The sequence below is a fragment of the Platalea leucorodia genome (assembly GCF_965183815.1).
Source record: "Platalea leucorodia genome assembly, chromosome: 2".
NCBI lineage: Eukaryota > Metazoa > Chordata > Aves > Pelecaniformes > Threskiornithidae > Platalea > Platalea leucorodia.
The window spans coordinates 86,547,773-86,561,939 of NC_138824.1; the positions used below are offsets into that span (position 1 = coordinate 86,547,773).

Here is a 14,167-nt window from a genome sequence, read left to right on the forward strand (position 1 = left end):
TAAAGTTCTTGCAGTGCAGCATCTTGTTGCCCTTGTGGTCCTGAGGGAGGGAGGATCTCTGCTTCTTCTCAAAGATCCTCTCTACCACATTCCAAAACTACCACCTGAGGGAAAGCTCCTCTAGCAAAACCTTCTGAAACTAAACAAAATACATCATAAAATCCAAACTCTTGAGCCTTGTGACTGTTATTCAGCTGTGCTGAACTAGGGACCTCACTATTATTGTTTTTGCTATTGCAGGATTCCCAGCAGGAGAACTGCAAAAGCCTTTCTTTTGGGGAACAGAGTATCCTAGGTAAGTACTGCACCAGGGAACCTCATACACCTGGAAATGAGGAATAACAGGGGAAGGTATTGAAAATACATATAGACAAAGAAGAGAGCATGGAGAAGAAGGCTACGCTGCTAAAGATGACCACGAGGTAGTGCACAGGAATACTGCATTGTCCTTCTGTAGGGAAAGCTTGGCCCTTGGGCTGTGTGTTCTTCCCTGCTGCATACTGCTTTTACTATTGAAAAAACAGACTTTGAAAACTGCTGCTTTGCACGATAACTTTTGTTACCCTTGGGAGCTGTGTGTGTTGCTGTTGTCTTAAACTGATGACTGATTTCTCACAGGAATTGCTAATTAAGTGCACCTGAGCAGAAGTGTTTCAATGCTATAGCATGCAGAAGCAGCAGTGTGCACATGGCAGGTTTTAAAAGGAATTGTAAATCAGGTAACTAACACTTCCTGAACAGAAGTGAATACCCTGAGAAGCCATTTATTAACAGTTTATAGTTCACTTTCTGCTAATATCTCAGATTAACAGCAGGCCTTCGCCTGTGCCTTTTGAGGTGCATGAGAATATCTCCATGTACATAAGTGATTGCCTGAGCAGGCCCATGTGCTACTGTAGCTGAGGAAGAGTAATTATAGGTCACATATATTTAATTTTGAAAAATCGCTGCTTTTCAGTGCAGTTCAATAACGTTCTATTTTAGGGGAGGATAAGACCATGAAAAGTTTCTAACAGCAGTTTCTGAAAGTTATTTTGCAGTTATATAATGCCAGTTACTGATGAAACATATCCTTAATAAATCTTTGTTAAAAAAAAAATCAAACTTTTAGAACACTTTGGGTTTGCCATCTTCCAATCTGGATGTGTCCTTGTAAACAGAAAATTTGGCAATATATGTAGAGAGACACATTCAATTTAGGAACAAATGAATTTGTATTCAAAGAGAATTCTTATGAGCCAGGTGACTTTCTAAGTGGTAATTGGGGATAGAAGAAAGTCCTTTCTTGTTAGGGTGAACTTATTTTCTGCTGTGGTTATTGCAGACCTGTTTCCAGCTTTGATTTCTGAAGAGATTTGTCTGTACCCTGACCTTCTGCCATAGCGATAAAATTGTGGTTCTTTCAAAGAATTATACTTTGCTCATTTTTCTTCTTTAAAGGTTACCTTAGCTTAAATTGGTTTTGCTTGAGTACGTATCAAAATGAAATTTACTAAACAAATGTAGCTGTTTTATATCAGACAACAGATTGCTTTTGTCCTTGAAATATTCTGGATCTGTTTTCTGTCTGCTTAAAAGAAACAGTACATGGCACTGGAAAAGAAAAATCATCAAAAAGTCATCAGCACTTGCTGGAAAACTGATTTAGCAGATATTTAACATTTAGTGGTGTTTCAGTGTCCAGTTCCAGCATAACCACTATAAAACAGTTGCATCTATTTGCATAAAAAGAAGCTAAGTTATCACTTTACATCTCAGTACATGAAATAAAATACCACTCAAATGCCATCATTCATAGTTACGAGTCTTCAGTGCTAGATACATTGAAATAGAGACTTCAAACTACCTGAGTTGGTAGCTTCCTTACAGTCCTCTGAGCCTCCCCAGTCTCAGAAAGTTCCCCTCTAATATGGTACCTGTTGGGCTGCACTTAATGCCCTCCATCTCTGTCCAGCTGTGCCCCAGAAGTGAAGAGCATGAGCAGAGCTGGGAGCATTTCTGGCAAAAATATTGTTGAGCTGGACAAAATGCTGAAGGGGGTTCACAGAAGCAAAGGCCAAAATTCACCCCAAACTTCACCCCATCTTTTGGAGCTGGGAAAGCCTTAGGAATGCCCAGGCACCAGCCTGTTCTCTGTCCCTACCACTCCTGGTGACCAAGAACCTTAGAGGAAAAATAAGGTGTATTGAGTCATAGGGCTTATTGGCTCTTCTTGACCTCTTTATATGTTTTGTGCTATTCTTTTCATACTTCTCCAGCTGTAAAAGATCCTGTATAACCACTTTACTTCAGATGTGGAAAACAGGTCTAATATAGTACATTTAGTATAGATAATTATCACTGTGTGATACACAAGATTACAAATTTGTCACACAAAAGGATGATATTTCCATTGTTGAAATGTATAATTTTAACCAGCATTTTCTGGTGAAGGTTTGCAATAGTACTTCAGGGAAAAAAAAAACAGTAGGGAAGTTTTATCACATGCAAATTACCTTTCAGGAAAGAAAAAAACAAAGTGAAGAATTGTCATGGGAGCAGGGGGAATTAAATCATATAATACTTTTTGGGCATGACTGAGATGAGCAATTAGTGTGCTATGGATCATTAGGTCCAGTAATAACATGTTACTTCAAAACCCTCTGCCTTTCTCCTATTTCAATACAATGTGTTAGAAATACTATAAGCTACTTTGAAGTATGGCATCTCAATAACTGAAATAATTAAAATCAGGAAGAACAACATAATAAATGAAAGATGCATTTAGTACATCACTTTCCCCTTGCAATATCCACTGCATTTGATATAAAAACCCTGAACCTTTCCTACTTTCACCTCTATTTCTCCCAGATGCATGCTTATTTGGCTATAACGAGGAAAATATAATTCATCGTCAATCAGGAATACAAAATATTTCTTTCTGTTCTGGTTCTCTGGTGCATTAGATCTGACTGTAGATCATGTCCTATTCCTGTGCAGGTGCAAGGAAATTGTATGACCTCTCTTTTTAAAATGGAAGGGAGATCTGCTTAATGCTTTACAAACTAGAGTCAGTCATTTGCAAGTCTGTTTCTTGCATGCCAGTAAAGAATGGCTGGAGCTGGCATTATGGAAGCCCATTTCAGCCTTTGATCTATTCTTTTTTCATGACGACGTTAAGAGAATAATTTCACCTATAGCTTTGTCCTGTTCTCAGTTAGAATATACACAATGTAGTCAGCTGAAGGAGACATTTGGGAGCTCATACGATACTAACGAGATTTGGTTAGAAGAGTGAACCATCACAATGCTTTTTAAAGCTTTTTATTAAAGTTTGTTTTTAAGCAAGAGTTTAACATTCAGACTTTCAACAACTTTAAGTCAAAATTGTGCAGGTATGATCTTTAGTCCCATTCCCCACCACCAGTTTAAATAAATAACGATCTTTCCTGATGTAGAAATCTGTTTGATTCTTCTGTCCTTGATGCTCATGCGTGTGGACATTTTCTGAGGAAACTGTTTCATTGTGTTACAGGTCGTTAAGCTATGGTGCCATAGGAGTAATCGTTGGCCATGAGTTTACTCATGGATTTGATAGCAACGGTGAGTATTTGTCCATATGTTGCTAACTTTTTGTTTTTAACAGAGTTGATAGGTTAGAAAGCTGACTTGTATATGCTTTAGCTTTTTTATTGTTTTGTTTTTTAACAATGTTGAATTGTGTGAAGAAAATTATAAAGTTGTATTTTTTTATTTATTTACATACAATCTTGCTTGTCTGAACCAGGTTTTGTTTGGTAAGGAATACCACAAGTTTGACCCTTTCTGTTTATTTTGAATGGAAACTAAATCAACAACAGATTCAGAAAATCCTGTTTGGAGAGAGTGGGAAGGGCAAAGAGATAACTTCTGATTGATAAAAATGGCTTCCAATAAAACTTTTCATTTCAATTTTGACTTTTTTTCAAAAGACAATTACATACAAATATTAAAATACAACACCAGAACAGAAGTGGAACAGAAAACGTATTGCAAAACATTTTAAAAAAAAAGAGCGAGAAAGAAATGGTCTGAAAATGTCAAACTAACTGTCCTGAAAAACTGGGTGGAGTGGGGCATTACCACCATCTAACTTTGGCTATCTCAGTAAAGTGCTTTTTAAAATTGGGCTTCTGAGAAAGACGGGGGAGAGAGAGAGAAACACCAACCTCCTCCTCCAGGGAGCAATTCTCAGTGTCTGACTGACATCCCGCTCTGACTCACTGTCTAGAGAAACCTCTTTCCACTGAAAATATAACGAGTTTAAGGAAAAGCAGGCTTCTAGCTCACTGCCTAACTAAAGTTCTGTTGCTTACGTTGCGTGACTTTGAATATCTTTTAAAAAATAAAAGGAAAACTTTGTATCCTGGTGGCACTGCTCTGCAACATTTTGTATGAGCAAACCTTCTGAATGGCAAAATGTTTCATCACAAACTCCCGTCTGCCCTACCACTTCCATGTCCTACAGGCTGTGGTGTAGCAAGCACATCCATGTATTTGAGTGGATAGTTTGATTTGATAAATTTGGATTCTGGAACTGGCCTTCAGTGACAAAAGGAGAGCCAGGGAGAATCTCCCTCCTTTGTTGGATGCAGAAGATAACTTTGCCACAAAGGATGAGGAGAAGGCTGAGGTACTTAATGCTTTCTTTGCCTCAGTCTTTAATGGTCAGACTGGTCATCCTTGGGGTTTTCAGGCCTCTCTGCTGGGAGATGGAGATAGGATGCAGAATGAAGCCCCAGTTGTTGAAGAGGTGGCAGTCACTGACCTGCTCCTCCACCTGAATGCTCACGAGTCCATGGGGCCAGACGGGATCCACCCAAGGATACTGAGGGAGCCGGCAGAGGAGTTGGCCAAGCCACTTTCCATCATTTATCAGCAGTCCTGGTCAAGCGGGGAGGTCCCAGATGACTGGAAGTTAGCAAATGTGACGCCCCTCTACAAGAAGGGTCAGAAGGAGGATCTGGGGAACTACAGGCCTGTCAGCCTGACCTCGGTGCCAGGGAAGGTCATGGAGCAGATCATCCTGAGTGCCATTACGCAGCACGTGTGGGACAACTGGGGGATTAGGCTCAGCCAGCATGGGTTTATGAAAGGGAGGTCCTGCTTCACTAACCTAGTCTCCTTCTATGACAAGGTGACCTGCTTAGTGGATGAGGAGAAGGCTGTGGACATTGTCTACTTGGACTTCAGTAAGGCCTTTGACACTGTCTCCCACAGCATTCTCCTGGAGAAGCTGGCTACTCATGGCTTGGATAAGTGCACTCTTCACTGGGTTAAAAACTGGCTGGACGGCTGGGCCCAGAGAGTGGTGGTGAATGCAGTCAAATCCAGTTGCTGACCGGTCACGAGTGGTGTTCCCCAGGGCTCAGTACAGGGGCCAGTTCTGTTCAATATCTTTATCAATGATCTGGATGAGGGGATCGAGTGCACCCTCAGTAAGTTTGCAGACGATGCCAAGTTGGGTGGGAGTGTTGATCTGCTGGAGGGTAGGAAGGCCCTACAGAGGTATCTAGACAGGCTGGATCGATGGGCTGAGGCCAATTGTATGAGGTTCAACAAGGCTAAGCGCTGGGTCCTGCACTTGGGTCACAACAACCCCATGCAACGCCACGGGCTTGGGGAAGAGTGCCTGGAAAGCTGCCTGGCAGAAAAGGACCTGGGGGTGCTGGTCGACAGCCAGCTGAATATGAGCCAGCAGTGTGCCCAAGTGGCCAAGAAGGCCAACAGCATCCTGGCTTGTATGAGAAATAGTGTGGTCAGCAGGACCAGGGAAGTGATCATCCCCCTGTACTCAGCACTGGTGAGGCCGCACCTTGAGTACTGTGTTCAGTTTTGGGCCCCTCACTACAAGAAGGACATCGAGGTGCTGGAGCGTGTCCAAAGAAGGGCAATGAAGCTGGTGAAGGGTCTAGAGCACAAGTCTTAGGAGGAGCAGCTGAGGGAGCTGGGGTTGTTTAGCCTGGAGAAGAGGAGGCTGAGGGGAGACCTTCTTGCTCTCTACAACTGCCTGAAAGGAGGTTGTAGCGAGGTGGGGGTCAGTCCCTTCTCCCTAGTAACAAGTGATAGGACGAGAGGAAACGGCCTCAAGCTGCAACAGAGGAAGTTTAGTTTGGATATTAGGAAAAATTTCTTCACTGAAAGGGTGGTCAGGCATTGGAACAGGCTGCCCAGGGAAGTGGTTGAGTCTCCATCCCTGGAGGTATTTAAAAGATGGGTAGACGTGCTGCTGAAGGGCATGGTTTAGTGGTGGACTTGGCAGTGACAGGTTAACGGTTGGACTCGATGATCTTAAGGGTCTTTTCCAACCTTAACGATTCTATGATTCTATGATTCATTTGAGCACAGCATGGTTAAGGGACCCTGCTACAGAGGATATGACAACATTTGAGTACCAGCTGATTTTTCCATCCTGCAGTGTGACATGGAGGGCCTGGACTTAGTCTTCAGTGCTGACCCAATGTTCCTAAAAGTCTGGCAGTTTGGTCTTATATAGTGTTTTGTTGCAGAAAGGTAGACATGAGACATGTTAGGACTTTTTTTGAGAGCAAGTTTATCTGCCCATGTGGATGCAACCTTGCTCTGTGATTTGATTCTTCGTTATGGCTGCAGGAAACAGAGGTAAGGAGCAGCCAGTAGACATGATTCCAAGTACTGAAAATGTTCTCTTTCATCTTTTTATTTCTTTATTTTTTCTCTATGTGTTGTCTTGTTCAAGATGACAAATTCCCTAGAGATGTATTTATTTCTATATTTGGATGGTAAGAGCCTGGGCAAGAGATAGTGGTCTGCTTAGGGAAGGAAATCTTAGTTTCCTCTCTGACTGGCTGGAGACATGAGGGAGATTAGGTACTCTCCTACAAATGAGATGGAACAGGGACCTGAGGCTGAATCTTCCATGAGCCATTGCTGTATCTGTCAGCCCGAGGAATGGGATGTATATATTCTCCTCACTTACATGAATAGGGTTCAAATGTTCTGGTTTTGCTCCAAGGCAAAATATGGAAACTTCAGAAGTTTCCATGAAATGCATTTTTTTTTTTCTGGTCAAGAGTGTAATTAATTAATAATAAATTAGTTATCGTCAGGTTTGCAGAATCAAAGACATATGGACTGAGGATGAAAAATACTCGCAATTATACTTACAAGAAAGCTCATATGCCTCTTACATTCTGTAATTATAAAATGTATTATAGGACTCATTCATTACTATTTTTTTTCTGAAAATGGAAATTATGACAATAAATAGAACACCAGTTTTTCACCACTGACTTGAGTAGGATCAAGATTTTGCTCACTGATCTTATCCATTTTGTACACACACTTGCATGAGTACATTTACCTCTCATTTCTGCGCAGATGATAGATTCCAAAACTGGAAAAGTATGGGGTTTTCTCTTACAAAAACATTTGTTTTCTTTCTTTTTTAAGGTCGGAAATATGACAAAAATGGAAATTTAGACCCTTGGTGGACAACTGACTCTGAAGAAAAATTTAAAGAGAAAACAAAATGTATGATTAATCAATACAGCAATTACTACTGGAAGAGAGCTGGCTTACATGTATGTAAAACACCAGTGATAGAAAGCAGTGGTGCCTTAGGAGTTTTGTTTTTGTTTTTTTCTTTTTTTTTTAAGTTATCATTTTATAAATCCCAACATATTGGGATATTAGGCTACCAACTTCATTTCTCACAAGAAATCATTTTTTGAAGTGAATAATTGTGATAAAAATTGTCTGTCAGATTTGATTAGTCCAGTCAAATACCACTACCCACACCCTGGTGACAGGGTTAAACCACTTCTCCTCATCACATCATATTGGAATCAGAGGAAGAGGATGAAGCTACTCAGCAGGGCCTGTCTAATTACTGTGAACATGTTAAATGTCTTCTGAAGATGAGCTCTATAATGAAAACTGAGGAGCCACTCTTTTTAAAAAGAAGAATATAATAGCATGTTTTATATATTCCTTTAGCAATTCAGCCTGTTATTTATTACAGCTATAAAATGGATGCATAAACCCTACATTATTTCACATTCAACTCTTGCTATTTCTTCCATGTGTGCGTGCAGACCCAATTTGTATCTTAAATGAAGGGAGTATGATAGCAGTAGCTCACAGAAAAGGACTGAGAAAGAAAGTGCAAGGGAATGGTTTCTGTTTCATTGTCTATCAGAGTTATGGGCTTCCCTGAATATGTGCACATTATGTAAGTGTCCAAAATGAAGGATAAATAGGATAAATCCCAGACCTTCCGAAATCAATAGCTAAAATTCCAGTAATGTTGGCTGCGACATGATTTTAATCTTAATTTTCAGGATAAAACACATGCCCCACGCCCTACTCAATTCTACTCAATTCTACCACCTCTACTTACATTTTAGAATCAGAAATACAATTACGCCTTTGGCTTTTAAGAATAGAGACGTCATATTGAATGCTTAGCAATAATTTTAACACTTTCCCTGGGCTGTTTGTATTAGTCTCAGAGATAACAAGGCCATATTGTAGTCCAGTCTGAAGTCCAACAACTCAGACTTGAAGTACTTCATACAAGCTAATTTACAAATAAAAATGCCACTTAAAGAAGGTCGTTAAAACCATTCCCAGGGATGTGACTGAGCCCTTCCCATGCTCTTGCCATTGGCTTGGCCATCTCCTTTACCTTCTATGCTGTCTCTTGAGACAGGATAGATCTGAATTTCCCTCCAGTGTAGCTATTGCCTTTGAAGTCCGTGGATGGGCTTACTAGAGAGATCCTGTTACCCACAGCCTTATCATCTCTAAGGCTTTTTCCTCCTATTTCCGTGGGATAACCTAAAGCACTTTTTAGATGACAGAAGAAGAATCTTGGTATTTTCTGCCATATTTTATAGCTTCTGTATGAAGAGCTATGCATGCAAAGAGCTTTTTTTTTTGCCTGCCATTTACATCAATATTTGTACATTCTGCAGGTTTTTTTACCCCTGTACGAATATTTTACGTGGATCAAGAAACCTATTTACTCTTCTTCTTTCTTATTCAGTTTACAGTAAAAATATCTCCAGAAAACTGTAATGAAAGAAAAAGTGGGTATAGAAATAGCTTCAGAGTGCAGTAATCACATAAAGTTATCTGATCAAATAAAGGGCTTATCATGGTCCCTGATCCCTGTCACGAACTGTCTGCACAGAGTAGTCTCAGATACCTGACCCAGAGCTGCTTGAGATCGGCAGAAAGTTTTCTTCCACTTATTAAAGTGACCTACAGCGCAAGTGCCACTGCTAGATTACTCTCATCTTATGCTCTAAATCAGTCTACTTCACTAGCCCACTGCAAGAAAAAAGTATAAGTAGGTAGACCAGAAAAAAAGACAGCTGATGTGTGTGCATGTTCCCTGGTGTCCCAGCACCTTTTCTCCTAAAAACCTCTCTCCCACCTCCATCTCCAGCCTCCTGAGGGGAGGGAGGGGTGGCAGGAAAGGGGTGCACTTTCCTCTACTGCTCCCATTTCTCCTTTGTTATACCCTTGGGTGTAACGTTGGACCCGAAGCATCAAGCAAGATACCTTGGGTCCAGTCTGGGTGCTCATCTGCACTGAGTGGTGAGGCTGTGCACACGTATCTGGGTATTCCCTAGGTCATTTTGCCTCTTCTCCCCCATTTTCACCTCTTCTACCGTCCTGAGACTAAGGTGGGTCCTGACGCCAAGCCCACTATACTTATCCCCATCGTCGGAGGATTTGCAAGACAGCATTGACCTTCAGAGCTCTGCTCAAAACTGTGCTCAATTACCTTGCTCATTCAAGGCATCGTAGAGAGTAAAACTGCTTAATTACAAATACAGTTTGGTAACGCTAAGACCCTAGTAGGCTGGGTGATCAGAGATAATGCTGCACTTGCAGAAATGAGGGTTTCTTCATAATGATATTGCACTTGGTAATACCAAGCCAGGAGACTGGCTTTTTCAGAAAGTTTAGATAACACTGCTTCTTGTAATATGTTCTTATTGCTCTTGTTCTTCCTCTTGGAATCAATACTGGGGAAAAGCAATGTGAATCTCCTTTGCAGATATTTTTAGAGCACTGAAGATACTATCAATTTCAATTCTGTCTCTGACAGTTTTTAATTACGCTGTTTTATGTTATGACTTAAAAGTTATTTTAGCATCCCAGTAGTATATAAAGAGTTATGTAGAGAAACAGACATAACCTTTTAGATAAAAGTTTAAGAAAGGGGCTACTGGATCTCACATGTAACCAGAGAAAAACAGTCTTCAGGGGAAAATTATTTATGCTCAGATCAAAGATCAGGGACTGGATTCTTGAGTGCATTTTATCTACTACATATTGTGCTACAGAGATCTAGGACCAGAGCCAGGATAACTCATCACAGAGAATTGTTTACTGATAGTTTTCACATTGAAACCCAGTTTTCTTAACCAGAGATATGATGGCTGAAATTGGCTGAGGTCATTCTTGCTTTGTTTTATTTTTTCCCCTGTTTCTTGAAGTTGATGAAGAAGGAAGTTCAGAAACGGGTCAAATGACTGATGTTCTTTCATTCTGCCAGGTGAAAGGCAAAAGGACTTTGGCAGAAAACATTGCAGATAATGGAGGTTTGCGAGAGGCTTTCAGGGTAAGTAGATGAAAAATATCTGAAACATTTAAAAAAAAAAAAAAAAGAAAAAGCTGTGGTTAGGCTCCATGTCGCTGAAAGGCACTTAGTATCTCTTTCTTATCAGGCATACAGGAGATGGATTACAGAAAAGAGGGGAGGTGAAGAAGAGCCTTTACTGCCAGGTCTAGAGTTCACACACAACCAGCTTTTCTTTCTGAGTTATGCCCATGTGAGTAGTACAAATGTGTTTCAAGTCCCCATTTATTAACCTGAACAATGTACAGTGCCGAGATGAAACTGCTTCATTTCAACAGTCTACACCAGCCAAACCAGACTTCTAAGGGTATAACCAGAGACTTCTTCTCCCAGGACTATTATTTCTTTTCTCTTTCTTTGTCCTCATCTATCTAGCCATGGTTCCAGAACTGCTGAAATTACTCTTTGGTTTGCACAGTGTTGTCATGGCAGCTTTCTTTCCTCTTGCTGCTTACCTCCACTGCAAGGCTCTTCTTGCATGTTATTGACTCCTTAACCTCTTTCCGTTTTAGCTTCCCAGTTTTCTGGTGCTTGCCATATGCAGCAGCTTCTGACTGCTTCTACCGCAGACTCCTGTTGCAAATGTACCATCACCATTTGTTACTGAGCATGTTGTTCAAGGAAACTAAGCAGCTGTGAAGAAAATCTTAGTTTATTTTTTCCCATCTTTGTTTGCTGTACACTATGCAGTAGTAAAACTTTGATAGGGGATGTGAGGTTTTTATAAGAACATGTAGAACAAGGGAGAGAATCGGAAATTATTTGTTTGGTTAAGAGAGCTGGGACAAACTCCCTGTATGAGGAGTAAAAGTTGCTATAAAACTTTGCCCACCAGTTGAAGGAATGAATCATCTAAAACTGAAGAAACAGAACCCAATGCAACCCATGCAACCAACCCTGGCTGAACATCATTCTCTGCCGAGAGTCAATGTAGCAGTGTATGGGTCTACGGCCACCTAAGTTTGACAATATTGACCAATGAAAAGACTCCAGTTTGGTCGTTTATGCTGAGTTGAGTTTCACACTGTGTCAGTTTTTCTCCAGGAAAACTTTGAAGCTATAAGGATGATCTGGGGGTCTTACAGGACCACTGCAGGAATCATACATCCAGTGGACCCTCTGAGGGGAGGCACATGGGCAGTGAGAGGAGTGTATGCCAAGTACGCTTGAGCTCAGCTTGTTTCCACAGAGTTTAAGACACTCAATAGACTCATTGAAGCTGCAAGGGCTGTCTTCAGCCAGACAAAATTGCACCAAAGTTCACATATTCTATGGGCAGCCTGGCTGTGCTGGTTTTGCCTGGGATAGAGTTAATTTTCTTCATAGTAGCTAGTATGGGCTATGTTTTGGATTTGTGCTGAAAACAGTGTTGATAATGGATGTTTTTGTTATTGCTGAGCAGTGCTTACACAGAGCCAAGGCCTTTTCTGCTTCTCACCCCACCCCATCAGCGAGTAAGCTGGGGGTGCACAAAAAAGTTGGGAGGGGATACAGATGGGACAGCTGACCCCAACTGACCAAAGGGCTATTCCACACCATGTGACGTTATGCTCAGCATATAAAGCTGGGGGAAGAAGAAGGAAGGGGGGGATGTTTGGAGTGATGGCGTTTGTCTTCCCAAGTAACCGTTGTGTGTGATGGAGCCCTGCTTTCCTGGGGATGGCTGAACACCTGTCTGCCCATGGGAAGTAGTGAATGAATTCCTTGTTTTGCTTTGCTTGCGTGCACAGCTTTTGCTTTACCTATTAAACTGTCTTGACCTCAACCCATGAGTTTTCTCACCTTTACCCTTCCAATTCTCTCTTCCATCCAACAGGGGGGAGTGAGCGAATGGCTGTGTGGTGCTTAGTTGCTGGCTGGGGTTAAACCATGAAACTGGTTTAAAGGATTTTATCGATAGGAAACATTCAACATTGGGGCTTAGGTAAGGGAGGGGCTGCTTAAATGAGATTTTTCATGCAATGGATACAGCATAAGAGGGATTATTTAGCTGTGCAAATATTCTCTCTACCCTGTTTTGTGGTCAGTTACAATTGAGTCAAGTATTGTATTAGGAATAGCGATTTTCCACTGACGGAAACTTGAAAAATGTGTAATTTCAAAAGAAACTGACATTCCAACATGAAACAAATGTGTCAGGTAACACAGCTGCAATTCTAGGGATGATAAGCATCATTACGTGTACCTTTTATACACATTACATAGCTTTGAGACTAAGTAGTATGCTTGGTAATTATTAAGGTGTGAGATGCTGCAGCATAAGCTGAAAAGCAAGCTACAATTATAGAGAACCTCAAAAAAAGAACTAGTGAAGTGGCTATGATTAGATGATGGGAGTGAGTGGATGGAGAATAACAGTGGGTGGAGACTGGATCCATTAAGGGATTTGAAAAACAAGAGACTATACCAACAGAAAAATGCAAGTTAGCAAAGGTGAAACAAAATAGGAGTTTGTGGTGTCTTTCCATCTTGTGCATTCTGTAAGTAATAGGCATCTTAAGAACAGTGACATTACATTCTACTTTACTTCCAGAGTCATCCCAGATAACGTGCCTATTTCTGCTTTTTATCTTTTATTAGGTAAGATGCAACTCCTTCAGACCAGAATCTGCGAGAGAGCAAATATATATTGGAGCTCACAGCCCTCCTCAGTTCAGGTAGTGCAAATAATGCATTTACTCAGTATACATACAGAATCAATCACTGCAGCACACAAGTGCAGAAATTTAGCATGTTAAGAGGGGTTTAAGAGCAAACACAAAATTGGACTGTGCTCTTGGCTTAGATTGAAATTGAACTGCTTTTATTAGTTTATCTTTCACTGTTACAAATGCTCTTCTGTAAAAATAAGGGGCTTCCATCTACCTTCAAAAACAATTGAACCAGAAGGCACTCTGACCCCTGTGATGTTCTGTAATCATGGCCCGAGTATCTAAAAAGTCTAATCTATCACTTTTTTTTCTATGCAATTCTGCTTTAGAAAACAATGAATATTAGGAGGGTCCTTGATTTAATCTGCCTGATTTCATTAAAAGCTTTAAAGTGAGTACCTTGAATTATATTGATAAGGCAAAGCAAAGCATGCCCTGTAAGTTCAGACCAAGATTAAACTCTTAGTTACCCTTCAAGAGACACTTTGGTTGAATGAGCTGTGGTAGCCCAGCTGTAACAACATGTCTGTGTCCTTGCCCAAAAGGCTTCCCACAGGCTCTCCTAACCACAGACACTCCTGAACCTCAAGAAGGAAAGGCTGGAAAAGGAGGAAGGTTTAAAGATTTCCTAAGAATTAGGAAGCCAGAGTTTATTTCTCTGCTTCTCCACAGAGTTTGTGTGACCGAGAGCAAGTTTTTTCTGTTGGGATTCATGTCAGTTGTGTTTACTTAACTAAGAATTTTGTGTTTGTCCTCAGACAAGTCCTACATTACCTCTGTATTTGGGGGAAGGATGTTAACTCCACAAGCTGATTCATAATGGAGGTGTCTCCAATACATGGGATTAGTTGCCTTCTGGAGA

The 14,167-nt window shown here is 40.9% G+C and overlaps 1 protein-coding gene across 1 annotated transcript in view; it reads left to right on the forward strand.

The window, feature by feature from the left end:
• The window catches only part of PHEX (phosphate regulating endopeptidase X-linked), a gene marked incomplete at both ends in the record, with an annotated part of 109,780 nt that overhangs the window by 92,694 nt on the left and 2,919 nt on the right, over positions 1-14,167 (forward strand). Inside the window, 6 exons of the mRNA XM_082337844.1 lie at positions 241-295; positions 3,515-3,582; positions 7,450-7,580; positions 10,571-10,636; positions 10,743-10,847; positions 13,235-13,311. Coding sequence (XP_082193970.1) covers positions 241-295; positions 3,515-3,582; positions 7,450-7,580; positions 10,571-10,636; positions 10,743-10,847; positions 13,235-13,311 — 502 coding nt within the window. The remainder of the gene's footprint in view (positions 1-240; positions 296-3,514; positions 3,583-7,449; positions 7,581-10,570; positions 10,637-10,742; positions 10,848-13,234; positions 13,312-14,167) is intronic.